This window comes from Bombina bombina, chromosome 12 (genome assembly GCF_027579735.1).
Source record: "Bombina bombina isolate aBomBom1 chromosome 12, aBomBom1.pri, whole genome shotgun sequence".
NCBI lineage: Eukaryota > Metazoa > Chordata > Amphibia > Anura > Bombinatoridae > Bombina > Bombina bombina.
Genome location: NC_069510.1, coordinates 119,571,420 through 119,599,224, shown reverse-complemented (window position 1 = coordinate 119,599,224; position 27,805 = coordinate 119,571,420). Strand labels below are relative to the sequence as shown.

Below are 27,805 nucleotides of genomic sequence, written 5' to 3'. Positions count from 1 at the left end.
TCCAGAACATCTCTTGCCCACGCCTGAGCGAAGAGAGAAAGTCTGCCCCCCACCAGATCCGGTCCCGGATCGGGGGCCAACATCTCATGCTGTCTTTGTAGCAGTAGCAGGTTTCTTGGCCTGCTTACCTTTGTTCCAGCCTTGCATTGGCCTCCAGGCTGGCTTGGCCTGAGACGTATTACCCTCTTGCTTAGAGGGTGTAGAACTTGAAGCTGGTCCGTTTCTACGAAAGGGACGAAAATTAGGCTTATTTTTAGCCTTGAAAGACCTATCCTGAGGAAGGGCATGGCCCTTTCCCCCAGTGATATCTGAAATAATCTCTTTCAAGTCAGGGCCAAACAGCGTTTTCCCCTTGAAAGGAATATTAAGCAATTTGTTCTTGGATGACGCATCCGCTGACCAAGACTTTAGCCAAAGCGCTCTGCGCGCCACAATAGCAAACCCTGAATTTTTCGCCGCCAATCTAGCTAATTGCAGGGTAGCGTCTAGAGTAAAAGAATTAGCCAATTTAAGAGCACGAATTCTGTCCATAATCTCCTCATAAGAGGTATCCTTATCTAGCGACTTTTCTAGTTCATCAAACCAGAAACACGCTGCTGTAGTAACAGGAACAATGCATGAAATTGGCTATAGAAGGTAACCTTGCTGAACAAACATCTTTTTAAGCAAACCTTCTAACTTTTTATCCAGAGGATCTTTGAAAGCACAACTATCCTCTATAGGGATAGTAGTGCGTTTGTTTAAAGTAGAGACCGCCCCCTCGACCTTAGGGACTGTCTGCCATAAGTCCTTTCTGGGGTCGACTATAGGAAACAATTTCTTAAATATAGGGGGAGGAACAAAAGGTATGCCGGGCCTTTCCCATTCTTTGTTTACAATATCCGCCACCCGCTTGGGTATAGGAAAAGCTTCGGGGGGCACCGGGACCTCTAGGAACTTGTCCATCTTACATAATTTCTCTGGAATGACCAAATTGTCACAATCATCCAGGGTAGATAACACCTCCTTAAGCAGAGCGCGGAGATGTTCCAATTTAAATTTGAACGTAATAACATCAGGTTCAGCTTGTTGAGAAATTTTTCCTGAATATGAAATTTCTCCCTCAGACAAAACCTCCCTAGCCCCTTCAGACTGGAGTAAGGGCATGTCAGAACCATTATCATCGGCGCCCTCATGCTCTTCAGTATCTAAAACAGAGCAGTCGCGCTTACGCTGATAAGTGGGCATTTTGGCTAAAATGTTTTTAATAGAATTATCCATTACAGCCGTTAATTGTTGCATAGTAAGAAGAATTGGCGCACTAGATGTACTAGGGGCCTCTTGTGTGGGCAAGACTGGTGTAGACACATAAGGGGATGATGCAGTACCATGCTTACTCCCCTCACTAGAGGAATCATCTTGGGCATCATTTTCACTATCACATGCATCACATCTATTTAAATGAGAAGGAACTTTGGCTTCCTGACATACAGAACATAGTCTATCTGATGGTACAGACATGATAAACAGGCATAAACTTGATAACAAAGTACAAAAAACGTTTTAAAATAAAACCGTTACTGTCACTTTAAATTTTAAACTGAACACACTTTATTACTGAATATGCGAAAAAGTATGAAGGAATTGTTCAAAATTCACCAAAATTTCACCACAGTGTCATAAAGCCTTAAAAGTATTGCACACCAAATTTGAAAGTCTTAACTCTTAAAATAACGGAACCGGAGCCGTTTTTACATTTAACCCCTATACAGTCCCTGGTATCTGCTTTGCTGAGACCCAACCAAGCCCAGAGGGGAATACGATACCAAATGACGCCTTCAGCACGCTTTTTCAGTGTATCAGAGCTCCTTAAACATGCATCTGCATGCTTTGCTTCCCAAAAAACAACTGCGCATTAGTGGCGCGAAACTGAGGCTCTGCCTATGACTAGAGAAGGCCCCCAGTGAAAAAGGTGTCCAATACAGTGCCTGCCGTCTTTTTTATCAAAATTCCCAAGATAAAATTAACTCCTCAAAGTAATAAACCATTAAACATGTTTATAAAACAAACGTTTTAGCCCAGAAAAATGTCTACCAGTCTTTAAAGCCCTTGTGAAGCCCTTTATAACTTGTTATTAAAATGGCTTACCGGATCCCATAGGGAAAATGACAGCTTCCAGCATTACCAAGTCTTGTTAGAAATGTGTCATACTTCAAGCAGCAAAAGTCTGCACACTGTTCCCCTCAACTGAAGTTACTTCATCTCAACAGTCCTGTGTGGAAACAGCCATCGATTTTAGTAACGGTTGCTAAAATCATTTTCCTCTTAAAACAGAAATCTTCATCTCTTTTCTGTTTCAGAGTAAATAGTACATACCAGCACTATTTTAAAATAACAAACTCTTGATTGAAGAATAAAAACTACATTTAAACACCAAAAAACTCTAAGCCATCTCCGTGGAGATGTTGCCTGTACAACGGCAAAGAGAATGACTGGGGAAGGCGGAGCCTAGGGGGGATCATGTGACCAGCTTTGCTGGGCTCTTTGCCATTTCCTGTTGGGGAAGAGAATATCCCACAAGTAAGGATGACGCCGTGGACCGGACACACCTATGTTGGAGAAATGCTGTTATTTATTGCTTCATTCTTGGCGCGAGAATTTTTAGGTGCTAATGTGCGTCTATGATTACGCAAGTTGGTCATTTCCTGCGTCTTAGTTGACACCATTTTGTTTGCCGCAAAGTTGTGTCTGTTATGACGCAAGTTTCGTCATTTCCGGATGTTTGTTGGCGCCAAAAAATCTTATACTTCCTTTTGCGTTGTGCGTCATACTTGGCGCCAAAAAGATTGGTTTTATTTTACCCCACTTCCTATATGCTCCTTGCCTTCTTTATGCTCAGAGGGCTATGCTATTTGCTTTTTGCCTATTTTAGCATTTGCATTTTTTTCCCATTCCTGAAACTGCTATATGAGGAAATAAGATATTTTTGTTTAAACGTTATTTTTTCTTTTACATTTTACAAGATGTCTCAATCTGATCCTGTCTCAGAAGCTGCTGTAGGAATCATGCTGCCTGAACACAGTTCTACCAAAGCTAAGTGTATCTGTTGTAAGATAGCAGAGATTATATCTCCGGCTGTAGTATGTAACAGTTGTCATGATAAACTTTTGCATGCCGAAAATGTTTCTATTAGTACTAGTACAGTTTCAGTTGTTCCTTCAACATCTAATGTACATGATATCCCTGTTGATATGAAAAATTATATTGCTGATGCAATACAGAAGGCTATGTCTGCTATTCCGCCTTCTAATGAACATAAAAGGTCTTTTAAAACTTCTCTTGATACTGATGAATTTTGTAATGACTGACAACATACTGATATATCCACCTCTGATAAGGATCTCTCTGACTCAGAAGATCCTACTTCAGACATTGACATTGATAAATCAACTTATCTTTTTAAGAGCTTTAAAATACTATGTTGAAGCTACTAAAGATTTCAGAAAGATTTCTAGTCTATTTGTTGTTTTTTCTGGTCCTAGGAAAGGTCAGAAAGCCTCTGTCATTTCTTTGGCATCTTGGTTAAAGCTTTTGATTCACAAGGCTTATTTGGAGGCGGGACAGTCTCCACCTCAGAGAATTACAGCTCATTCTACTAGATCAGTCGCCACTTCTTGGGCTTTTAAGAATGTAACTGTGGTTGATCAGATTTGCAAAGCAGCAACTTGGTCTTCTTTGCATACATTTACTAAATTTGACCATTTTGATGTATTTGCTTCCTCTGAACAGTTTGATTCTTCTGATTTAAGTTTTTTCTTGAAATTTATAAGAAAGACTTTTTTTTGTATTGATTTAATTTTTCAGTGGAAATAGCTGTTTTTATTTTATCCCTCCCTCTCTAGTGACTTCTGTGGACTTCCACATCTTGGGTATTTCTATCCCATACATCACTAGCTCATGGACTCTTGCCAATTACATGAAAGAAAACATAATTTATGTAAGAACTTACCTGATAAATTAATTTGTTTCATATTGGCAAGAGTCCATAAAACCCATCCTTTTTATGGTGGTTATGGTTTTTTGTATAAAATCACAATTATATTTCCAGTTCCTCTTTTTGTATGATTTTTTACTCCTTATATTATCACCTCACTACTTGGCTATTCGTTAAGCTGAATTGTGGGTGTGGTGAGGGGTGTATTTATAGGCATTTTGAGGTTTGGGAAACTTTGCCCCTCCTGGTAGGATTGTATATCTCATACGTCACTAGCTCATGGACTCTTGCCAATATGAAAGAAATGCATTTATCAGGTAAGTTCTTACATAAATTATGTTTTTTTATACAACATATGAAACATGTTAATAAAAGAGTAATCAAGAATGTTTCCAATGTTTTGCTTCTATTATCTAATTTTCTTCATTCTTGTGGTATTTATTTGCTGAAGAGAATACCTAGGTAGTGTGCACATATCTGGAGAACTATATGGTAGCAGTTTTGCAAGATGGCTTTTGAGTTCATAAAGTGAACCTACCTTCTTGCTTTTCAACAAAGGAACAAAAGTCAATTGGAAATGTTCTTAAAATGGTAAGCTCTGAGCCATGAAAGAAATGTGTTACATGTAAAGACATCAGACAAGACAATGAGGACGTCATTCTGTCTCAACTCATCATCTGCTTCACATTACAGATCACCCACCCTCTCCCTGCATAGATCATTTTTCCATACTGTAAACCCAGCTTTCCTTGCAGAGCTATAATCACCAAGCGTATACATACAGTAGATCTATATGACATTTTGCTCACCTCCATTTTCTGATGCTCCAAGCTCCATTGGGACCTCTTTAGAAGATTCTGTGCCTACTTCTTTGGGCCGGTTTGTGGCTTGGGCGTACCTCCCGTACAACTGGTTTCTCTCTGCCACCAGTCTCATGACCAAGCTCTGAAGTTCCAGCAGCTTTGACTAAAATGAGAGCAAAGACAGTAGGAAAAAGAATTTAGAATAAAACCGCATGGAAATGACAAACATTAGCCCCTTCACTTAGTGTGTGCTATTATAACATATTGATCTAACTCCGGGCTTTTTCCCACTCACAGGATTTGAAGGTTATGCACACTCTGTATACTCCTGTGCCCTTCTGGATGAGCAACAGCCAGTTGCAACCAGTGCATATGATCCAATCAACTGCAGTATTCTTATCTGGAGTTGCATGGGACAGTGTCAGGGGTTTTAACCAATACAATTATTTCACTGTGTGTTGAGCACCATGTCATTGTTAAACAAAGAGTAATAACATAATGAAAACAAAATTTATGCTTACCTGATAAATTATTTTCTTTCCTGGTATGGAGAGTTTACAATTACTAGTGGGAATTCAACTTCTGGCAACCAAAGGAAGCAAAGAACACCCCAACAGAGTTGTTAAGCATCACTCCCACTTCACATAACTCCCAGTCATTCAGCCAAAGGACCATGGAAAGAGAAGATGACACAAGGGTATAGAGGTGCCTGAGAATTAAAAAGACAAGTGCTGTCTTAAAATTAAATTAAGGGTGGGTCGTGGACTCTCCATGCCAGGAAAGAAAATAATTTATCAGGTAAGGATACATTTTGTTTTCTTTCAAATGGCATGGAGAGTCCACAAATCCATTCAATTACTAGTGGGAACCAATACTCAAGCTAGAGGACACATAATGGAAGGGATGGAGAACAAGACGTGTGAACTAAACCGAAGGCACCACCGCTAGAAGAACTTTCCTCGCAAAGGAAGCCTCAGTTGAGGCAAACTCATAAAAATTGGAAAATTATGCAACAAGGACCAGAAGCCACCTTGCAGATCTTTCCATAGAAGCCTTATTTTTAAGGACCCATGTAAAAAGAAACAGCACTAGTGGAAAGAGACAAAGTTCATCTCAGGAGGCTGATATCCAGCTGTCTCCTAAGCCAAATAAAATACTTATCAACCAAAAGGAAGAGAAGAAGTCTTCTGGCCCTGACATCTGCCAAGCAATACAATAAAAACATAAAATTATGCTTACCTGATAATTTCCTTTTCTTCAGTTGGAAAGCGTCCACAGCTGCATTCATTACTTTTGGAAAATAAGAACCTGGCCATAAGGAGGAGGCAAAGACACCCCAGCCAAAGGCTTAAATACTCCTCCCACTTCCCTCATCCCCCAGTCATTCTGCCGAGGATCAAGGAACAGTAGAAGAAATATCAGGGTAAAAAAAGGTGCCATAAGAATAAAAAGATGCCCCACGTAGAGAAAGTGTAGGAAACTGTGGACTCTTTCCAACAGAAGAAAAGAAAATTATCAGGTAAGCAATACCCAAGCTAAAGAGGACACTGAATGCCAAAACGGGAGGGTACAATAGGCGGCCCATTCTGAGGGCACCAAGCCAGAAACCACTACCCAACAAAAACCCCGCTTCGTCCGAAGCCGAGAAAACTTTCAAAAGCAAAAGCCCCAAGGGCACTGACTCGCAGATACTCCAGAAGCCTAGCTAGAGGCCGCGAAATCGGACTCAACTGAGCCAACAGTCCTCTAGGAGACACCGTCAACCAACAGGCGGTCCCTCACCACTCACCCCTCACTAATGAGGGGAACCCCAGCCTAAACCCCCCAAGGGATAAGGCAAGGAAGAACCGAAGGGGAACCGATAGGTCACCACAAAATCCATAAAAGGAAAACCTCCAATAGCGAGCCCAGCTCACAAAGGCCCAAATGGGTCCTAAAAGACAAGGGGAGGCTATGCCCAGACTAAGCAGAAACCAGAGGTTTAGGACCGGCCTCGACCAGAGAAAACTCTCTCTCAACATCGTGCAAAAGCAACGAAAGACAAATGAAGACTGATTCCTCAAATCGTCAGAACTTAGAATACTATCGTATTCAGACAAAAAAAACATAATTTATGTAAGAACTTACCTGATAAATTCATTTCTTTCATATTAGCAAGAGTCCATGAGCTAGTGACGTATGGGATATACATTCCTACCAGGAGGGGCAAAGTTTCCCAAACCTTAAAATGCCTATAAATACACCCCTCACCACACCCACAATTCAGTTTAACGAATAGCCAAGAAGTGGGGTGATAAGAAAAAAGTGCGAAAGCATATAAAATAAGGAATTGGAATAATTGTGCTTTATACAAAAAAATCATAACCACCACAAAAAAGGGCGGGCCTCATGGACTCTTGCTAATATGAAAGAAATGAATTTATCAGGTAAGTTCTTACATAAATTATGTTTTCTTTCATGTAATTAGCAAGAGTCCATGAGCTAGTGACGTATGGGATAATGACTACCCAAGATGTGGACCTTTCCACGCAAGAGTCACTAGAGAGGGAGGGATAAAATAAAGACAGCCAATTCCTGCTGAAAATAATCCACACCCAAAATAAAGTTTAATGAAAAACATAAACAGAAGATTCAAACTGAAACCGCTGCCTGAAGTACTTTTCTACCAAAAACTGCTTCAGAAGAAGAAAATACATCAAAATGGTAGAATTTAGTAAAAGTATGCAAAGAGGACCAAGTTGCTGCTTTGCAAATCTGATCAACCGAAGCTTCATTCCTAAACGCCAGGAAGTAGAAACTGACCTAGTAGAATGAGCTGTAATCCTTTGAGGCGGAGTTGTACCCGACTCGACATAGGCATGATGAATTAAAGATTTCAACCAAGATGCCAAAGAAATGGCAGAAGCTTTCTGGCCTTTTCTAGAACCGGAAAAGATAACAAATAGACTAGAAGTCTTTCGGAAAGACTTAGTAGCTTCAACATAATATTTCAAAGCTCTAACAACATCCAAAGAATGCAACGATTTCTCCTTAGAATTCTTAGGATTAGGACATAATGAAGGAACCACAATTTCTCTACTAATGTTGTTGGAATTCACAACCTTAGGTAAAAAATCAAAAGAAGTTCGCAACACCGCCTTATCCTGATGAAAAATCAGAAAAGGAGACTCACAGGAAAGAGCAGATAATTCAGAGACTCTTCTGGCAGAAGAGATCGCCAAAAGGAACAAAACTTTCCAAGAAAGCAATTTAATGTCCAATGAATGCATAGGTTCAAACGGAGGAGCTTGAAGAGCCCCCAGAACCAAATTCAAACTCCAAGGAGGAGAAATTGACTTAATGACAGGTTTTATACGAACCAAAGCTTGTACAAAACAATGAATATCAGGAAGATTAGCAATCTTTCTGTGAAAAAGAACAGAAAGAGCAGAGATTTGTCCTTTCAAAGAACTTGCGGATAAACCATTATCTAAACCATCCTGAAGAAACTGTAAAATTCTCGGAATTCTAAAAGAATGCCAAGAAAAATGATGAGAAAGACACCAAGAAATATAAGTCTTCCAGACTCTATAATATATCTCTCTGGATACAGATTTACGAGCCTGTAACATAGTATTAATCACAGAGTCAGAGAAATCTCTTTGACCAAGAATCAAGCGTTCAATCTCCATACCTTTAAATTTAAGGATTTGAGATCCTGATGGAAAAAAGGACCTTGCGACAGAAGGTCTGGTCTTAGCGGAAGAGTCCACGGATGGCAAGAGGCCATCCGGACAAGATCCGCATACCAAAACCTGTGAGGCCATGCCGGAGCTACCAGCAGAACAAACTAGCATTCCTTCAGAATCTTGGAGATTACTCTTGGAAGAAGAACTAGAGGCGGAAAGATATAGGCAGGATGATACTTCCAAGGAAGTGATAATGCATCCACTGCTTCCGCCTGAGGATCCCGGGATCTGGACAGATACCTGGGAAGTTTCTTGTTTAGATGAGACGCCATCAGATCTATTTCTGGAAGCTCCCACATTTGAACAATCTGAAGAAATACCTCTGGGTGAAGAGACCATTCGCCCGGATGCAACGTTTGGCGACTGAGATAATCCGCTTCCCAATTGTCTATACCTGGGATATGAACCGCAGAGATTAGACAGGAGCTGGATTCCGCCCAAACCAGAATTCGAGATACTTCTTTCATAGCCAGAGGACTGTGAGTCCCTCCTTGATGATTGATGTATGCCACAGTTGTGACATTGTCTGTCTGAAAACAAATGAACGATTCTCTCTTCAGAAGAGGCCAAGACTGAAGAGCTCTGAAAATTGCACGGAGTTCCAAAATATTGATCGGTAATCTCACCTCCTGAGATTCCCAAACTCCTTGTGCCGTCAGAGATCCCCACACAGCTCCCCAACCTGTGAGACTTGCATCTGTTGAAATTACAGTCCAGGTCGGAAGAACAAAAGAAGCCCCCTGAATTAAACGATGGTGATCTGTCCACCACGTTAGAGAGTGTCGTACAATCGGTTTTAAAGATATTAATTGAGATATCTTTGTGTAATCCCTGCACCATTGATTCAGCATACAGAGCTGAAGAGGTCGCATGTGAAAACGAGCAAAGGGGATCGCGTCCGATGCAGCAGTCATAAAACCTAGAATTTCCATGCATAAGGCTACCGAAGGGAATGATTGTGACTGAAGGTTTTGACAAGCTGAAATCAATTTTAGACGTCTCTTGTCTGTCAAAGACAGAGTCATGGACACTGAATCTATCTGGAAACCCAGAAAGGTTACCCTAGTCTGAGGAATCAATGAACTTTTTAGTGAATTGATCCTCCAACCATGATCTTGAAGAAACAACACAAGTTGATTCGTATGAGATTCTGCTAAATGTAAAGACTGAGCAAGTACCAAGATATCGTCCAAATAAGGAAATACCACAATACCCTGTTCTCTGATTACAGACAGAAGGGCACCGAGAACCTTTGTAAAAATTCTTGGAGCTGTAGCTAGGCCAAACGGCAGAGCCACAAACTGGTAATGCTTGTCCAGAAAAGAGAATCTCAGGAACTGATAATGATCTGGATGAATCGGAATATGCAGATATGCATCCTGTAAATCTATTGTGGACATGTAATGCCCTTTGCTGAACAAAAGGCAAGATAGTCCTTACAGTTACCATTTTGAACGTTGGTATCCTTACATAATGATTCAATATTTTTAGATCCAGAACTGGTCTGAAGGAATTCTCCTTCTTTGGTACAATGAAGAGATTGGAATAAAACCCCATCCCCTGTTCCAGAACTGGAACTGGCATAATTACTCCAGCCAACTCTAGATCTGAAACACATTTCAGAAATGCTTGAGCTTTCACTGGATTTACTGGGACACGGGAAAGAAAAAACATAATTTATGTAAGAACTTACCTGATAAATTCATTTCTTTCATATTAGCAAGAGTCCATGAGCTAGTGACGTATGGGATATACATTCCTACCAGGAGGGGCAAAGTTTCCCAAACCTCAAAATGCCTATAAATACACCCCTCACCACACCCACAATTCAGTTTAACGAATAGCCAAGAAGTGGGGTGATAAAAAAGTGCGAAAGCATATAAAATAAGGAATTGGAATAATTGTGCTTTATACAAAATCATAACCACCACAAAAAAGGGCGGGCCTCATGGACTCTTGCTAATATGAAAGAAATGAATTTATCAGGTAAGTTCTTACATAAATTATGTTTTCTTTCATGTAATTAGCAAGAGTCCATGAGCTAGTGACGTATGGGATAATGACTACCCAAGATGTGGATCTTTCCACACAAGAGTCACTAGAGAGGGAGGGATAAAATAAAGACAGCCAATTCCTGCTGAAAATAATCCACACCCAAAATAAAGTTTAACGAAAAACATAAGCAGAAGATTCAAACTGAAACCGCTGCCTGAAGTACTTTTCTACCAAAAACTGCTTCAGAAGAAGAAAATACATCAAAATGGTAGAATTTAGTAAAAGTATGCAAAGAGGACCAAGTTGCTGCTTTGCAGATCTGGTCAACCGAAGCTTCATTCCTAAACGCCCAGGAAGTAGAAACTGACCTAGTAGAATGAGCTGTAATTCTCTGAGGCGGAGTTTTACCCGACTCAACATAGGCAAGATGAATTAAAGATTTCAACCAAGATGCCAAAGAAATGGCAGAAGCTTTCTGGCCTTTTCTAGAACCGGAAAAGATAACAAATAGACTAGAAGTCTTACGAAAAGATTTCGTAGCTTCAACATAATATTTCAAAGCTCTAACAACAACCAAAGAATGCAACGATTTCTCCTTAGAATTCTTAGGATTAGGACATAATGAAGGAACCACAATTTCTCTACTAATGTTGTTGGAATTCACAACTTTAGGTAAAAATTCAAAAGAAGTTCGCAACACCGCCTTATCCTGATGAAAAATCAGAAAAGGAGACTCACAAGAAAGAGCAGATAATTCAGAAACTCTTCTGGCAGAAGAGATGGCCAAAAGGAACAAAACTTTCCAAGAAAGTAATTTAATGTCCAATGAATGCATAGGTTCAAACGGAGGAGCTTGAAGAGCTCCCAGAACCAAATTCAAACTCCAAGGAGGAGAAATTGACTTAATGACAGGTTTTATACGAACCAAAGCTTGTACAAAACAATGAATATCAGGAAGAATAGCAATCTTTCTGTGAAAAAGAACAGAAAGAGCAGAGATTTGTCCTTTCAAAGAACTGAAGAAACTGTAAAATTCTCGGTATTCTAAAAAAAATGCCAGGAAAAATGATGAGAAAGACACCAAGAAATATAAGTCTTCCAGACTCTATAATATATCTCTCGAGATACAGATTTACGAGCCTGTAACATAGTATTAATCACAGAGTCAGAGAAACCTTTTTGACCAAGAATCAAGCGTTCAATCTCCATACCTTTAAATTTAAGGATTTCAGATCCTGATGGAAAAAAGGACCTTGAGACAGAAGGTCTGGTCTTAACGGAAGAGTCCACGGTTGGCAAGAGGCCATCCGGACAAGATCCGCATACCAAAACCTGTGAGGCCATGCCGGAGCTACCAGCAGAACAAACGAGCATTCCTTCAGAATCTTGGAGATTACTCTTGGAAGAAGAACTAGAGGCGGAAAGATATAGGCAGGATGATACTTCCAAGGAAGTGATAATGCATCCACTGCCTCCGCCTGAGGATCCCGGGATCTGGACAGATACCTGGGAAGTTTCTTGTTTAGATGGGACGCCATCAGATCTATTTCTGGAAGTTCCCACATTTGAACAATCTGAAGAAATACCTCTGGGTGAAGAGACCATTCGCCCGGATGCAACGTTTGGCGACTGAGATAATCCGCTTCCCAATTGTCTACACCTGGGATATGAACCGCAGAGATTAGACAGGAGCTGGATTCCGCCCAAACCAAAATTCGAGATACTTCTTTCATAGCCAGAGGACTGTGAGTCCCTCCTTGATGATTGATGTATGCCACAGTTGTGACATTGTCTGTCTGAAAACAAATGAACGATTCTCTCTTCAGAAGAGGCCAAAACTGAAGAGCTCTGAAAATTGCACGGAGTTCCAAAATATTGATCGGTAATCTCACCTCCTGAGATTCCCAAACTCCTTGTGCCGTCAGAGATCCCCACACAGCTCCCCAACCTGTGAGACTTGCATCTGTTGAAATTACAGTCCAAGTCGGAAGCACAAAAGAAGCCCCCTGAATTAAACGATGGTGATCTGTCCACCATGTTAGAGAGTGTCGAACAATCGGTTTTAAAGATATTAATTGAGATATCTTCGTGTAATCCTTGCACCATTGCTTCAGCATACAGAGCTGAAGAGGTCGCATGTGAAAACGAGCAAAGGGGATCGCGTCCGATGCAGCAGTCATAAGACCTAGAATTTCCATGCATAAGGCTACCGAAGGGAATGATTGTGACTGAAGGTTTCGACAAGCTGCAATCAACTTTAGACGTCTCTTGTCTGTTAAGGACAGAGTCATGGACACTGAATCCATCTGGAAACCCAGAAAGGTTACCCTTGTCTGAGGAATCAAAGAACTTTTTGGTAAATTGATCCTCCAACCATGATCTTGAAGAAACAACACAAGTCGATTCGTATGAGATTCTGCTAAATGTAAAGACTGAGCAAGTACCAAGATATCGTCCAAATAAGGAAATACCACAATACCCTGTTCTCTGATTACAGACAGCAGGGCACCGAGAACCTTTGTAAAAATTCTTGGAGCTGTAGCTAGGCCAAACGGCAGAGCCACAAACTGGTAATGCTTGTCCAGAAACGAGAATCTCAGGAACTGATAATGATCTGGATGAATCGGAATATGCAGATATGCATCCTGTAAATCTATTGTGGACATATAATTCCCTTGCTGAACAAAAGGTAAGATAGTCCTTACAGTTACCATCTTGAATGTTGGTATCCTTACATAATGATTCAATATTTTTAGATCCAGAACTGGTCTGAAAGAATTCTCCTTCTTTGGTACAATGAAGAGATTTGAATAAAACCCCATCCCCTGTTCCGGAACTGGAACTGGCATAATTACTCCAGTCAACTCTAGATCTGAAACACATTTCAGAAATGCTTGAGCTTTTACTGGATTTACTGGGACACGGGAAAGAAAAAATCTCTTTGCAGGAGGTCTCAACTTGAAACCAATTCTGTACCCTTCTGAAACAATGCTCTGAATCCAAAGATTGTGAACAGAATTGATCCAAATTTCCTTGAAAAAACGTAACCTGCCCCCTACCAGCTGAGCTGGAATGAGGGCCGCACCTTCATGTGGACTTAGAAGCAGGCTTTGCCTTTCTAGCTGGCTTGGATTTATTCCAGACTGGAGATGGTCTCCAAACTGAAACTGCTCCTGAGGATGAAGGATCAGGCTTTTGTTCTTTGTTGAAACGAAAGGAACGAAAACGATTATTAGCCCTGTTTTTACCTTTAGATTTTTTATCCTGTGGTAAAAAAGTTCCTTTCCCACCAGTAACAGTTGAAATAATGGAATCCAACTGAGAACCAAATAATTTGTTACCCTGGAAAGAAATGGAAAGTAAAGTTGATTTAGAAGCCATATCAGCATTCCAAGTTTTAAGCCATAAAGCTCTTCTAGCTAAAATAGCTAGAGACATAAACCTGACATCAACTCTGATAATATCAAAAATGGCATCACAGATAAAATTATTAGCATGCTGAAGAAGAATAATAATATTATGAGAATCATGATCTGTTACTTTTTGCGCTAAAGTTTCCAACCAAAAAGTTGAAGCTGCAGCAACATCAGCCAATGATATAGCAGGTCTAAGAAGATTACCTGAACACAGATAAGCTTTTCTTAGAAAGGATTCAATTTTCCTATCTAAAGGATCCTTAAACGAAGTACCATCTGACGTAGGAATAGTAGTACGTTTAGCAAGGGTAGAAATAGCCCCATCAACTTTAGGGATTTTGTCCCAAAATTCTAATCTGTCAGACGGCACAGGATATAATTGCTTAAAACGTTTAGAAGGAGTAAATGAATTACCCAAATTATTCCATTCTCTGGAAATTACTTCAGAAATAGCACCAGGAACAGGAAAAACTTCTGGAATAACCACAGGAGATTTAAAGACCTTATCTAAACGTTTAGATTTAGTATCAAGAGGACCAGAATCCTCAATTTCTAAAGCAATTAGTACTTCTTTAAGTAAAGAACGAATAAATTCCATTTTAAATAAATATGAAGATTTATCAGCATCAATCTCTGAGACAGAATCCTCTGAACCAGAAGAGTCATTAGAATCAGAATGATGATGTTCATTTAAAAATTCATCTGTATAAAGAGAAGTTTTAAAAGATTTTTTATGTTTACTAGAAGGAGGAATAACAGACATAGCCTTCTTGATGGATTCAGAAACAAAATCTCTTATGTTATCAGGAACATTCTGAACATTAGATGTTGATGGAACTGCAACAGGTAATGGTACATTACTAAAGGAAATATTATCTGCATTAACAAGTTTGTCATGACAATTAATACAAACAACAGCTGGAGGAATAGCTACCAAAAGTTTACAGCAGATACACTTAGCTTTGGTAGTTCCAGCACCAGACAGCGATTTTCCTGAAGTATCTTCTGACTCAGATGCAACGTGAGACATCTTGCAATATGTAAGAGAAAAAACAACATATAAAGCAAAATTGATCAAATTCCTTAAATGACAGTTTCAGGAATGGGAAAAAATGCCAGTTAACAAGCTTCTAGCAACCAGAAGCAATAAATAATGAGACTTAAATAATGTGGAGAAAAAAGCGACGCCCATATTTTTTTAGCGCCAAATAAGACGCCCACATTATTTGGCGCCTAAATGCTTTTGGCGCCAAAAATGACGCCACGTCCGAACGCCGACATTTTTTGGCGCAAAAGAACGTCAAAAATGACGCAACTTCCGGCGACACGTTTGACGCCGGAAACAGAAAAGATTTTTTGCGCCAAAAAAGTCTGCGCCAAGAATGACGCAATAAAATGAAGCATTTTCAGCCCCCGCGAGCCTAACAGCCCACAGGGAAAAAAGTCAAATCTTTAAGGTAAGAAAAATATTTGATTCAAATGCATTATCCCAAATATGAAACTGACTGTCTGAAAATAAGGAATGTTGAACATCCTGAGTCAAGGCAAATAAATGTTTGAATACATATATTTAGAACTTTATTAAAAAAGTGCCCAACCATAGCTTAGAGTGTCACAGAAAATAAGACTTACTTACCCCAGGACACTCATCTACATGTTTGTAGAAAGCCAAACCAGTACTGAAACGAAAATCAGCAGAGGTAATGGTATATTTATAAGAGTATATCGTCGATCTGAAAAGGGAGGTAAGAGATGAATCTCTACGACCGATAACAGAGAACCTATGAAATAGACCCCGTAGAAGGAGATCATTGAATTCAAACAGGCAATACTCTCCTCACATCCCTCTGACATTCACTGCACGCTGAGAGGAAAACCGGGCTCCAACCTGCTGCGGAGCGCATATCAACGTAGAATCTAGCACAAACTTGCTTCACCACCTCCATAGGAGGCAAAGTTTGTAAAACTGAATTGTGGGTGTGGTGAGGGGTGTATTTATAGGCATTTTAAGGTTTGGGAAACTTTGCCCCCTCCTGGTAGGAATGTATATCCCATACGTCACTAGCTCATGGACTCTTGCTAATTCCATGAAAGAAAAAGAACGTGTAACAGGCCCAGACAAAAAACCCTAAGTCAAGAACACACAGCCATCATTAGGATGACCCAGAAGAATACTTGCTGAGAAGTAAAAAGCAGCCAGCAAGAGAACAGATTGCAAAACGAGAACTCCTAGACAGAGAGCACACTCGAGCCGCTAGACCTAAACACAGGGCTCCAAAAGGGGAAGCACATAACCACGACGAGACCCACCGCACCCCCAAGAGAGAGAGGTTACACCCTGAACCTGTAGGCGAACGGTAACCTGGGACTCTCTCGCTTGTAAACCCAGGGGGCTAGCTACAATGCCAACCTAGATCCCGAAGAAGACAGAGCATCTCAGAACCCACTCCCAACCTGGCCAGCCTGAGCATCGGTGGGTCTTGAAAACAGGGAAACAGAAGAACCCCAACACCAGCTCAAAAACGAGCGGAAGAATGGCCACAGCCACATCAACGGAGCACGGGTGCCAACCCGACTCCTTAAAAAACAGACAACAAGGCTGTAGACCCAAAGGAATCTAAAAAGGCCCATCATAGTCTTGACACGGAGCCAGCTAGACTCCAGATGGAACGTAACAACCCAGAGAAAAACAGCCTCTCTTGAAAGGTTAATTCTCAGTTCCAACCTCCTGAATCCAAGAGAATCCCTAAGAAAAGGGACCACACCTCCATAAGAAGGAGAATAAGCCCCCCACACTAAGAAAAGGGATGGGACCAAAAAAAACAGAATTTATGCTTACCTGATAAATTACTTTCTCCAACGGTGTGTCCGGTCCACGGCGTCATCCTTACTTGTGGGAATATCTCTTCCCCAACAGGAAATGGCAAAGAGTCCCAGCAAAGCTGGCCATATAGTCCCTCCTAGGCTCCGCCCACCCCAGTCATTCGACCGACGGACAGGAGGAAAAATATAGGAGAAACCATATGGTACCGTGGTGACTGTAGTTAGAGAAAATAATTCATCAGACCCGATTAAAAAACCAGGGCGGGCCGTGGACCGGACACACCGTTGGAGAAAGTAATTTATCAGGTAAGCATAAATTCTGTTTTCTCCAACATTGGTGTGTCCGGTCCATGGCGTCATCCTTACTTGTGGGAACCAATACCAAAGCTTTAGGACACGGATGAAGGGATGGAGCAAATCAGGTTACCTAAACGGAAGGCACCACGGCTTGCAAAACCTTTCTCCCAAAAATAGCCTCCGAAGAAGCAAAAGTATCAAATTTGTAGAATTTGGCAAAAGTGTGCAGTGAAGACCAAGTCGCTGCCTTACATATCTGATCAACAGAAGCCTCGTTCTTGAAGGCCCATGTGGAAGCCACAGCCCTAGTGGAGTGAGCTGTGATTCTTTCAGGAGGCTGCCGTCCGGCAATCTCGTAAGCCAATCGGATGATGCTTTTAAGCCCAAAAGAAAGAGAGGTAGAAGTCGCTTTTTGACCTCTCCTTTTACCAGAATAGACGACAAACAGAGAAGATGTTTGTCTGAAATCTTTTGTAGCTTCTAAATAGAATTTTAGAGCACGGACTACGTCCAAATTGTGTCCGAATCCAGTTTCAAAGAAGGAACGTTTGTTACACAAAGAAGGTACAACTATCTCCTGGTTAATATTTTTGTTAGAAACAACCTTTGGAAGAAAACCAGGCTTAGTACGCAAAATCACCTTATCTGCATGGAACACCAGATAGGGCGGAGCACACTGCAGAGCAGATAACTCTGAAACTCTTCTAGCAGAAGAAATAGCAACCAAAAACAAAACTTTCCAAGATAACAACTTAATATCTATGGAATGTAGAGGTTCAAACGGAACCCCTTGAAGAACTGAAAGAACTAAATTTAAACTCCAGGGAGGAGTCAAAGGTCTGTAAACAGGCTTGATCCTAACCAGAGCCTGAACAAATGCTTGAACATCTGGCATGGCTGCCAGTCGTTTGTGTAGTAAGACAGATAAAGCAGAAATCTGTCCCTTTAGAGAACTCGCAGATAATCCTTTATCCAAACCTTCTTGCAGAAAGGAAAGAATCTTAGGAATTTTTATCTTATTCCAAGGTAATCCCTTGGATTCACACCAGCAGATATATCTTTTCCATATCTTATGGTAAATCTTTCTAGTTACCGGTTTTCTGGCCTGAACCAGAGTATCAATCACAGAATCTGAAAACCCACGCTTTGATAGAATCAAGCGTTCAATCTCCAAGCCGTCAGCTGGAGGGAGACCAGATTTGGATGTTCGAATGGACCCTGAACAAGAAGGTCCTGTCTCAAAGGTAGCTTCCATGGTGGAACCAATGACATATTCACCAGGTCTGCATACCAAGTCCTGCGTGGCCACGCAGGGGCTATCAAAATCACGAGGCCCTCTCCTGTTTGATCCTGGCTACCAGCCTGGGAATGAGAGGAAACGGTGGAAACACATAAGCTAGGTTGAAGGTCCAAGGCGCTACTAGTGCATCCACTAGAGTCGCCTTGGGATCCCTGGATCTGGACCCGTAGCAAGGAACCTTGAAGTTCTGACGAGACGCCATCAGATCCATGTCTGGAATGCCCCATAATTGAGTCAATTGGGCAAAAATCTCCGGGTGGAGTTCCCACTCCCCCGGATGGAATGTCTGACGACTCAGATAATCCGCTTCCCAGTTTTCCACACCTGGGATGTGGATCGCAGATAGATGGCAGGAGTGATTCTCCGCCCACTGTATTATTTTGGTTACTTCTTTCATCGCCAGGGAACTCCTTGTTCCCCCCTGATGATTGATATACGCAACAGTTGTCATGTTGTCTGATTGGAATCTTATGAATCTGGCCTTTGCAAGCTGAGGCCAAGCCCTGAGAGCATTGAATATCGCTCTTAGTTCCAGAATGTTTATCGGGAGAAGAGACTCTTCCCGAGACCATAGTCCCTGAGCTTTCAGGGATTCCCAGACCGCACACCCACGCCCACTAGACTGGCGTCGGTCGTGACAATGACCCACTCTGGTCTGCGGAAGCTCATTCCCTGGGATAGGTGGTCCAGGGATATCCACCAACGGAGTGAATCTCTGGTCTTCTGATCTACTTGAATCACTGGAGACAAGTTTGTATAGTCCCCATTCCACTGTTTCAGCATGCACAGTTGTAATGGTCTTAGATGAATTCGCGCAAAAGGCACTATGTCCATTGCCGCAACCATCAACCCTACTACTTCCATGTACTGAGCTATGGAAGGACGTGGAACAGAATGAAGAACTTGACAAGCGCTTAGAAGTTTTGACTTTCTGACATCTGTCAGAAAGATCTTCATTTCTAAGGAATCTATTATTGTTCCCAAGAAGGGAACTCTGGTTGACGGAGACAGAGAACTCTTTTCTATGTTCACCTTCCATCCGTGAGATATGAGAAAGGCCAGAACGATGTCTGTATGAGCCTTTGATTTTGAAAGGGACGACGCTTGTATTAGAATGTCGTCCAAGTATGGTACTACTGCAATGCCCCTCGGTCTTAGAACCGCTAGAAGGGACCCGAGTACCTTTGTGAAAATCCTTGGAGCAGTGGCTAATCCGAATGGGAGGGCCACAAACTGGTAATGTTTGTCCAGAAAGGCGAACCTTAGGAACTGATGCTGTTCTTTGTGGATAGGAATATGTAGGTACGCATCCTTTAGATCCACGGTAGTAATAAATTGACCTTCCTGGATAGTGGGTAGAATCGTTCGAATGGTTTCCATTTTGAACAATGGTACCCTGAGAAATTTGTTTAGGATCTTTAAATCCAGAATTGGTCTGAAGGTTCCCTCTTTTTTGGGAACTACGAACAGATTTGAGTAAAATCCCATTCCTTGTTCCGTCATTGGAACTGGGTGTATCACTCCCATCTTTAACAGGTCTTCTACACAATGTAAGAACGCCTGTCTCTTTATTTGGTTTGAGGATAAGTGAGACATGTGGAACCTTCCCCTTGGGGGTAGTTCCTTGAATTCCAGAAGATAACCCTGAGAAACTATTTCTAGCGTCCAGGGATCCTGAACATCTCTTGCCCAAGCCTGAGCAAAGAGAGAGAGTCTGCCCCCCACTAGATCCGGTCCCGGATCGGGGGCTACTCCTTCATGCTGTTTTGTTAGCAGCGGCAGGCTTCTTGGCCTGCTTACCCTTGTTCCAGCCTTGCATCGGTTTCCAGGCTGGTTTGGTCTGTGAGGTATTACCCTCTTGCTTAGAGGATGCAGAATTAGAGCCCGGTCCGTTCCTGAAATTACGAAAGGAACGAAAATTAGACTTATTCTTGGCCTTGAAAGGCCTATCTTGTGGGAGGGCGTGACCCTTTCCCCCAGTGATGTCTGAGATAATCTCTTTCAATTCTGGTCCAAAGAGAGTTTTACCCTTGAAGGGGATGTTAAGCAATTTTGTCTTGGATGATACATCCGCTGACCAAGACTTTAGCCAGAGCGCTCTGCGCGCCACAATTGCAAACCCTGAATTTTTCGCAGCTAATCTAGCTAATTGCAAAGCAGCATCTAAAATAAAAGAGTTAGCCAACTTAAGTGCGTGAACTCTGTCCATAACCTCCTCGTATGGAGTCTCTCTACTGAGCGACTTTTCTAGTTCCTCGAACCAGAACCACGCTGCTGTAGTGACAGGAACAATGCACGAAATGGGTTGTAGAAGGTAACCTTGCTGTACAAAAATCTTTTTAAGCAAACCTTCCAATTTTTTATCCATAGGATCTGTGAAAGCACAACTATCCTCGATAGGAATAGTAGTGCGCTTGTTTAGAGTAGAAACTGCCCCCTCGACCTTAGGGACTGTCTGCCATAAGTCCTTTCTGGGGTCGACCATAGGAAATAATTTCTTAAATATAGGAGGGGGAACAAAAGGTATGCCGGGCTTCTCCCACTCCTTATTCACTATGTCCGCCACCCGCTTGGGTATAGGAAAAGCGTCGGGGTGCACCGGAACCTCTAGGAACTTGTCCATCTTGCATAATTTTTCTGGAATGACCAAGTTGTCACAATCATCCAGAGTAGATAACACCTCCTTAAGCAGTGCGCGGAGATGTTCTAACTTAAATTTAAATGTCACAACATCAGGTTCAGCCTGTTGGGAAATTTTTCCTGAATCTGAAATTTCCCCATCTGACAAAACCTCCCTCATGGCCCCTTCAGATTGGTGTGAGGGTATGACAGAACAAATATCATCAGCGCCCTCCTGCTCTTCAGTGTTTAAAACAGAGCAATCACGCTTTCTCTGATATGCAGGCATTTTGGATAAAATATTTGCTATGGAGTTATCCATTACAGCCGTCAATTGTTGCATGGTAATAAGCATTGGCTCGCTAGAAGTACTAGGGGCCTCCTGCGTGGGCAAAACTGGCGTAGACACAGAAGGAGATGATGTAGAACCATGTCTACTCCCTTCATCTGAGGAATTATCTTGGGCAATTTCATTACCTGTGGCAGTACTGTCCTTACTTTGTTTGGACGCTATGGCACAATTATCACACAATTTTGAAGGGGGAGACACATTGGCTTTCATACATATAGAACATAGCTTATCTGAAGGCACAGACATGTTAAACAGGCTTAAACTTGTCAATAAAGCACAAAAACCGTTTTAAAACAAAACCGTTACAGTCTCTTTAAATTTTAAACAGAGCACACTTTATTACTGAATATGTGAAAAAATATGAAGGAATTGTTCAAAATTTACCAAAATTTCACCACAGTGTCTTAAAGCATTAAAAGTATTGCACACCAATTTTCAGAGCTTTAACCCTTAAAATAACGAAACCGGAGCCGGTTACAGATTTAACCCCTATACAGTCCCAGCTACAGCCTTTGCTGAGACTTTACCAAGCCCAGAGGGGAATACGATACCAAATGACGCCTTTTAGGAACTTTTCCAACTGCTTTCAGGTCCTCACACATGCATCTGCATGTCTTGCTCTCAAAAACAACTGTGCAGTAATGGCGCGAAAATGAGGCTCAGCCTACAACTGGGAAGGCCCTTCCTGACTGGAAAAGGTGTCTAACATAGAGCCTGACGTTAAACGTTCCCCAAGTTTATAAGTGTGAATTATCAGCATAAACATGTATAACATGTCCAAATAAAGCAATCGATTTAGCCCATAAAAGTGTCTACCAGTTTTATAGCCCATATTAAGCCCTTTATTCTGTTTGAGACTAAGAAAATGGCTTACCGGTCCCCATGAGGGGAAATGACAGCCTTCCAGCATTACACAGTCTTGTTAGAAATATGGCTAGTCATACCTTAAGCAGAAAAGTCTGCTAACTGTTTCCCCCAACTGAAGTTACTTCATCTCAACAGTCCTATGTGGAAACAGCAATCAATTTTAGTTACTGTCTGCTAAAATCATCTTCCTCTCACAAACAGAATTCTTCATCCTTTTCTGTTTCAGAGTAAATAGCACATACCAGCACTATTTTAAAATAAACTCTTGATAGTAGAATAAAAAAACTACAACTAAACACCACAAACTCTTAACCATCTCCGTGGAGATGTTGCCTGTGCAACGGCAAAGAGAATGACTGGGGTGGGCGGAGCCTAGGAGGGACTATATGGCCAGCTTTGCTGGGACTCTTTGCCATTTCCTGTTGGGGAAGAGATATTCCCACAAGTAAGGATGACGCCGTGGACCGGATACACCAATGTTGGAGAAAGCAGAGCACCTGCCCACAAGACACAAAGCCACAGGCTAAAGGAGAGATCAATCTCCAACATCAGATAAACACATCCAATGTGCAATAGCTGCAGCAGACACTGCAAATCCATTCACCTGCAGAGCAGTGATCCATAAGGTTACCACAGCAAGCTGACCAAGGGAAACCGACCATAAAGGCGTAAGTCAAGCCCAATGAGCATCAGCACTCAGACAACCTGGCCAACCGTGACCAGGTCAATTAGTCCAAGTAAAAGGACATAGCCCAAGTTCCCAGGAACTAGGGAACCCCAAACCAGCCACAGAGACAAAAAGTTCGGCAACAACTCCACAAAGGAAAACACTGAGCGAAGCCTCAGCAACTAGAAGCACCAGGGATAAAACAGATCCAAGTCCCCAATTGTTTAAACAAGCAATATCTGAGAACTTAACACCCCGTCTGAAATAAAAAACCAGACCACAGGGAGAAATCAACGCAATATCCAGATCAACCCGGATAACGAGATAACTCGCAAGTCCCAACCCAAGGAAGAGACCAAAGTCCAATGCTCCAAAGGAGCTAAGGCGTTAAAAGTCGTACAACGACACTAGAGCCCATAGACTCTCAAACAGCCGCAGAATAAAAAGCAAGGGGATACCACGAGGCCAAAATCACTCGAGCAAAGGCTGGTCTCTGCATCACCTCCATACAGAGGATCATAGAGCGAAAATGACGCACAGCATCCCCAGCTCCGAGCAGAGCCCAAGGAGACCACACCCAGTGCCCCTAACGGGGAACGACCAAATCCCGGAGGTAAACCCAGGTCTCTAAAAGGAGACCTAACTCACATGGAGACAACAGAGGAAGACCAAAAAGTCTCATAAAAACAACTAGACAGTACACAGTCAATGTGCAATAGCTGCAGCTAGTCACATTCTGTAACCCATCCGCTGCAAGGCAGCTGAACTACCCAATAAACTACTAGCTGCTGAGGACTAAGTCCAGAAGGACAATTCCCAGGGCCTCAAAAGAAAAAAAGGCCAAACCGTTACACTCGGCGGCAAGAGGGCGCAAGCCCACCAACACTCCACTACATGGGAAGGAGCTCTAGGGTCTGACAACCCCAGACACAAGAGAGAGAGACACAGTGGAACTCCAAAGACCAAGTTATCCATATTGAAGGCTTTAAGGACTGAGACAATCCTTCCTGCCTCACAGACCCACCAGTCCTCTAGAATGCTTAGTTGAACACAGAGAATAACATGAGCACTCGCCTCCTCTAAAGGACCAGCCAAGCAGAGCGACGCCACGTGTCCGAACAGCTACCAGACAGAACTGACCCCAATCAGGACAAGCCTGCAATCCAGATCCTAATCGTCAAGCCGCATAAATCCTCCCTCAGAGGGGGAAGAAGGAAAACAGACAGGACATCCTATTGGATGAAAATAAAATACAAGGCAACCCCTAGGTTAACGCCAAAGAAGAAACAGGCCTACCACAGGACCAGCCAAACGGAGCCCTGATCTTCCAAAAAAACTGGGAAAGATCTCAATACATGGACAATCAGGAGATTACATCATCCCCACATGTCTAATGAGGTGCGCCATTCGAAAAGCAGACTGAGTATTCCCGTATCCGATAAGGATAGGATCGTTCAATAACGGCAAAAACATGTCTGAGTAACATGCGATGGCGCGCAATTCTGTAACGAAAGGCACAACAATCAGGGACAGTCGCACCCGCAGGAAACTGTACAGTCCAAGGTGGAATACCCGGGACAGCAGGAGCAGGAAAGGGAAGGCACCACCCCTGTCCTCAAACTCTATTTTATTTAGGAAATAAAGGTTCATCAGGCAATATGACCTCTGGAACCCCTGAATTCGCTAAAAACTTCCTTTAGAAGAAGCGCAAATTCCTAAAACTAAAGTCTGGTTCCTCCGCAGCTGGAGGTTCAGAGGCAGCAGACTCCAACCCAGAAAGTTCATACTCTGAAGCCTCAGAAAGAACCGCATCCTTGGATAACCCTATCAGTTAAATCCAAAAATGATTTGATGTACTCTGGCAAGGAGTACAGTATGTAACCCTTCACTTGCGCTTAGCAGGGCAAGGAAAAGCATTAAGGCCGCAGACACCGCCGTCTAAACTGCGTAGTAACGTAAAGAGAAAAAAAGGCCCCCTCCAGATGGAGGATCCGCAATGCCACGGGAAAACTGCATGTGTATATAGATAAGAATGTAGGGTACGCACCTCACCGGCGACAACTCCTCAGAGGTGGACGGCTCCGTGGTATTAAACAGGTTTGATATTATCACATTATAAAGGCATATGGAACAAAATTGAGAGGGGGAACTAGGGCCTCCTTACCATATAAACAGGAATTACTCCTTAGGAATTGAGGGAGCGCCCTCTAAAGTAACAGAATCCTCCATCGCTAGTGCAATAACCGGAGAACTAGAGAAATAAAAACATAATTTATGCTTACCTGATAAATTTATTTCTCTTGTAGTGTGTTCAGTCCACGGGTCATCCATTACTTATGGGATATATTCTCCTCCCCAACAGGAAGTTGCAAGAGGATCACCCAAGCAGAGCTGCTATATAGCTCCTCCCCTCACATGTCATATCCAGTCATTCGACCGAAACAAGACGAGAAAGTAGAAACTATAGGGTGCAGTGGTGACTGGAGTTATAATTAAAAATTTAGAACCTGCCTCAAATAGACAGGGCGGGCCGTGGACTGAACACACTACAAGAGAAATAAATTTATCAGGTAAGCATAAATTATGTTTTCTCTTGTTAAGTGTGTTCAGTCCACGGGTCATCCATTACTTATGGGATACCAATACCAAAGCTAAAGTACACGGATGATGGGAGGGACAAGGCAGGAACATTAAACAGAAGGAACCACTGCCTGTAGAACTTTTCTCCCAAAAACAGCCTCCGAAGAAGCAAAAGTGTCAAATTTGGAAAAAGTATGAAGTGAAGACCAAGTTGCAGCCTTGCAAATCTGTTCAACAGAGGCCTCATTCTTAAAGGCCCAGGTGGAAGCCACAGCTCTAGTAGAATGAGCTGTAATTCTTTCAGGAGGCTGCTGTCCAGCAGTCTCATAAGCTAAGCGTATTATGCTACGAAGCCAAAAAGAGAGAGAGGTAGCCGAAGCCCTTTGACCTCTCCTCTGTCCAGAGTAAACGACAGAGAAGAAGTTTGTCAAAAATCTTTAGTTGCCTGTAAGTAGAACTTCAGAGCACGGACCACGTCTAGATTATGCAAAAGACGTTCCTTCTTTGAAGAAGGATTAGGACATAAGGATGGAACAACAATCTCTTGATTGATATTCTTGTTAGAAACAACCTTAGGTAAAAACCCAGGTTTAGTACGCAGGACTACCTTGTTTGAATGAAAGATCAGATAAGGAGAATCACAATGTAAGGCAGATAACTCCGAGACTCTTCGAGCCGAGGAAATAGCCATCAAAAACAGAACTTTCCAAGATAAAAGCTTAATATCAATGGAATGAAGGGGTTCAAACGGAACACCCTGGAGAACTTTAAGAACCAAGTTTAAGCTCCACGGAGGAGCAACAGCTTTAAACACAGGCTTAATCCTAGCCAAAGCCTGACAAAAAGCCTGGACGTCTGGATTCTCTGCCAGACGCTTGTGTAAAAGAATAGACAGAGCAGAAATCTGTCCCTTTAGTGAACTAGCGGATAAGCCCTTTTCTAAACCCTCTTGTAGAAAAGACAATATCCTAGGAATCCTAACCTTACTCCATGAGTAACTCTTGGATTCACACCAATATAAATATTTACGCCATATCTTGTGGTAAATTTTTCTGGTAACAGGTTTCCGAGCCTGTATTAATGTATCAATAACCGAATCCGAAAACCCACGCTTTGATAGAATCAAGCGTTCAATTTCCAAGCAGTCAGCCTCAGAGAAATTAGGTTTGGATGGTTGAAAGGACCCTGAATTAGAAGGTCCTGCCTCAGGGGTAGAGACCATGGTGGACAGGACGACATGTCCACTAGGTCTGCATACCAGGTCCTGCGTGGCCACGCAGGCGCTATCAGAATCACCGATGCTCTCTCCTGTTTGATCCTGGCAATCAGTCGAGGAAGCAACGGAAAAGGTGGAAACACATAAGCTATGTTGAAAACCCAAGGGGCTGCTAGTGCATCTACCAGCACCGCTCCCGGGTCCCTGGACCTGGATCCGTAACAAGGAAGCTTGGCGTTCTGGCGAGATGCCATGAGATCCAGATCCGGTTTGCCCCAACAAAGAATTAGTTGGGCAAATACCTCCGGGTGAAGTTCCCACTCCCCCGGATGAAAAGTCTGGCGACTTACAAAATCCGCCTCCCAGTTCTCCACGCCTGGGATGTAGATCGCTGACAGGTGGCAAGAGTGAGACTCTGCCCAGCAAATTATCTTCGAGACTTCCAACATCGCTAGGGAACTCCTGGTTCCCCCTTGATGATTGATGTAAGCCACAGTCGTGATGTTGTCCGACTGAAATCTGATGAACCTCAGTGTTGCCAACTGAGGCCAAGCTAGAAGAGCATTGAATATTGCCCTTAATTCTAGAATGTTTATTGTGAGGAGTTTCTCCTCCTGAGTCCACGATCCCTGAGCCTTCAGGGAGTTCCAGACTGCTCCCCAGCCTAGTAGGCTGGCATCTGTTGTTACAATCGTCCAATCTGGTCTGCGAAAAGTCATTCCTTTGGACAGATGAACCTGTGATAACGACCAGAGAAGAGAATCTCTGGTCTCCTGGTCCAGATTTAGCAAAGGGGACAGATCTGAGTAATCCCCGTTCCATTGACTTAGCATGCATAGTTGCAGCGGTCTGAGATGTAGGCGCGCAAATGGCACTATGTCCATTGCCGCGACCATTAAGCCGATCACTTCCATGCACTGAGCTACTGATGGGCTTGGAATGGAGTGAAGGACACGGCAAGCATTGCTATGCCTCGTGGTCTTAGTACCGCCAGAAGAGAGCCCAGAACCTTTGTAAAAATTCTCGGGGCCGTAGCTAACCCGAAGGGAAGCGCTACAAACTGGTAATGCCTGTCTAGAAAGGCAAACCTTAGGTACCGATAATGATCTTTGTGAATCGGTATGTGAAGGTAGGCATCCTTTAAATCCACTGTAGTCATATATTGACCC

General features: G+C 42.5%; 1 protein-coding gene across 1 annotated transcript in view; it reads right to left on the bottom strand.

Annotated features, from left to right (window-relative positions):
- GOLGA2 (golgin A2) overlaps positions 1–27,805 on the bottom strand; it is a 290,650-nt gene that overhangs the window by 6,194 nt on the left and 256,651 nt on the right. Inside the window, exon 26 of the mRNA XM_053695478.1 lies at positions 4,783–4,939. Coding sequence (XP_053551453.1) covers positions 4,783–4,939 — 157 coding nt within the window. The remainder of the gene's footprint in view (positions 1–4,782; positions 4,940–27,805) is intronic.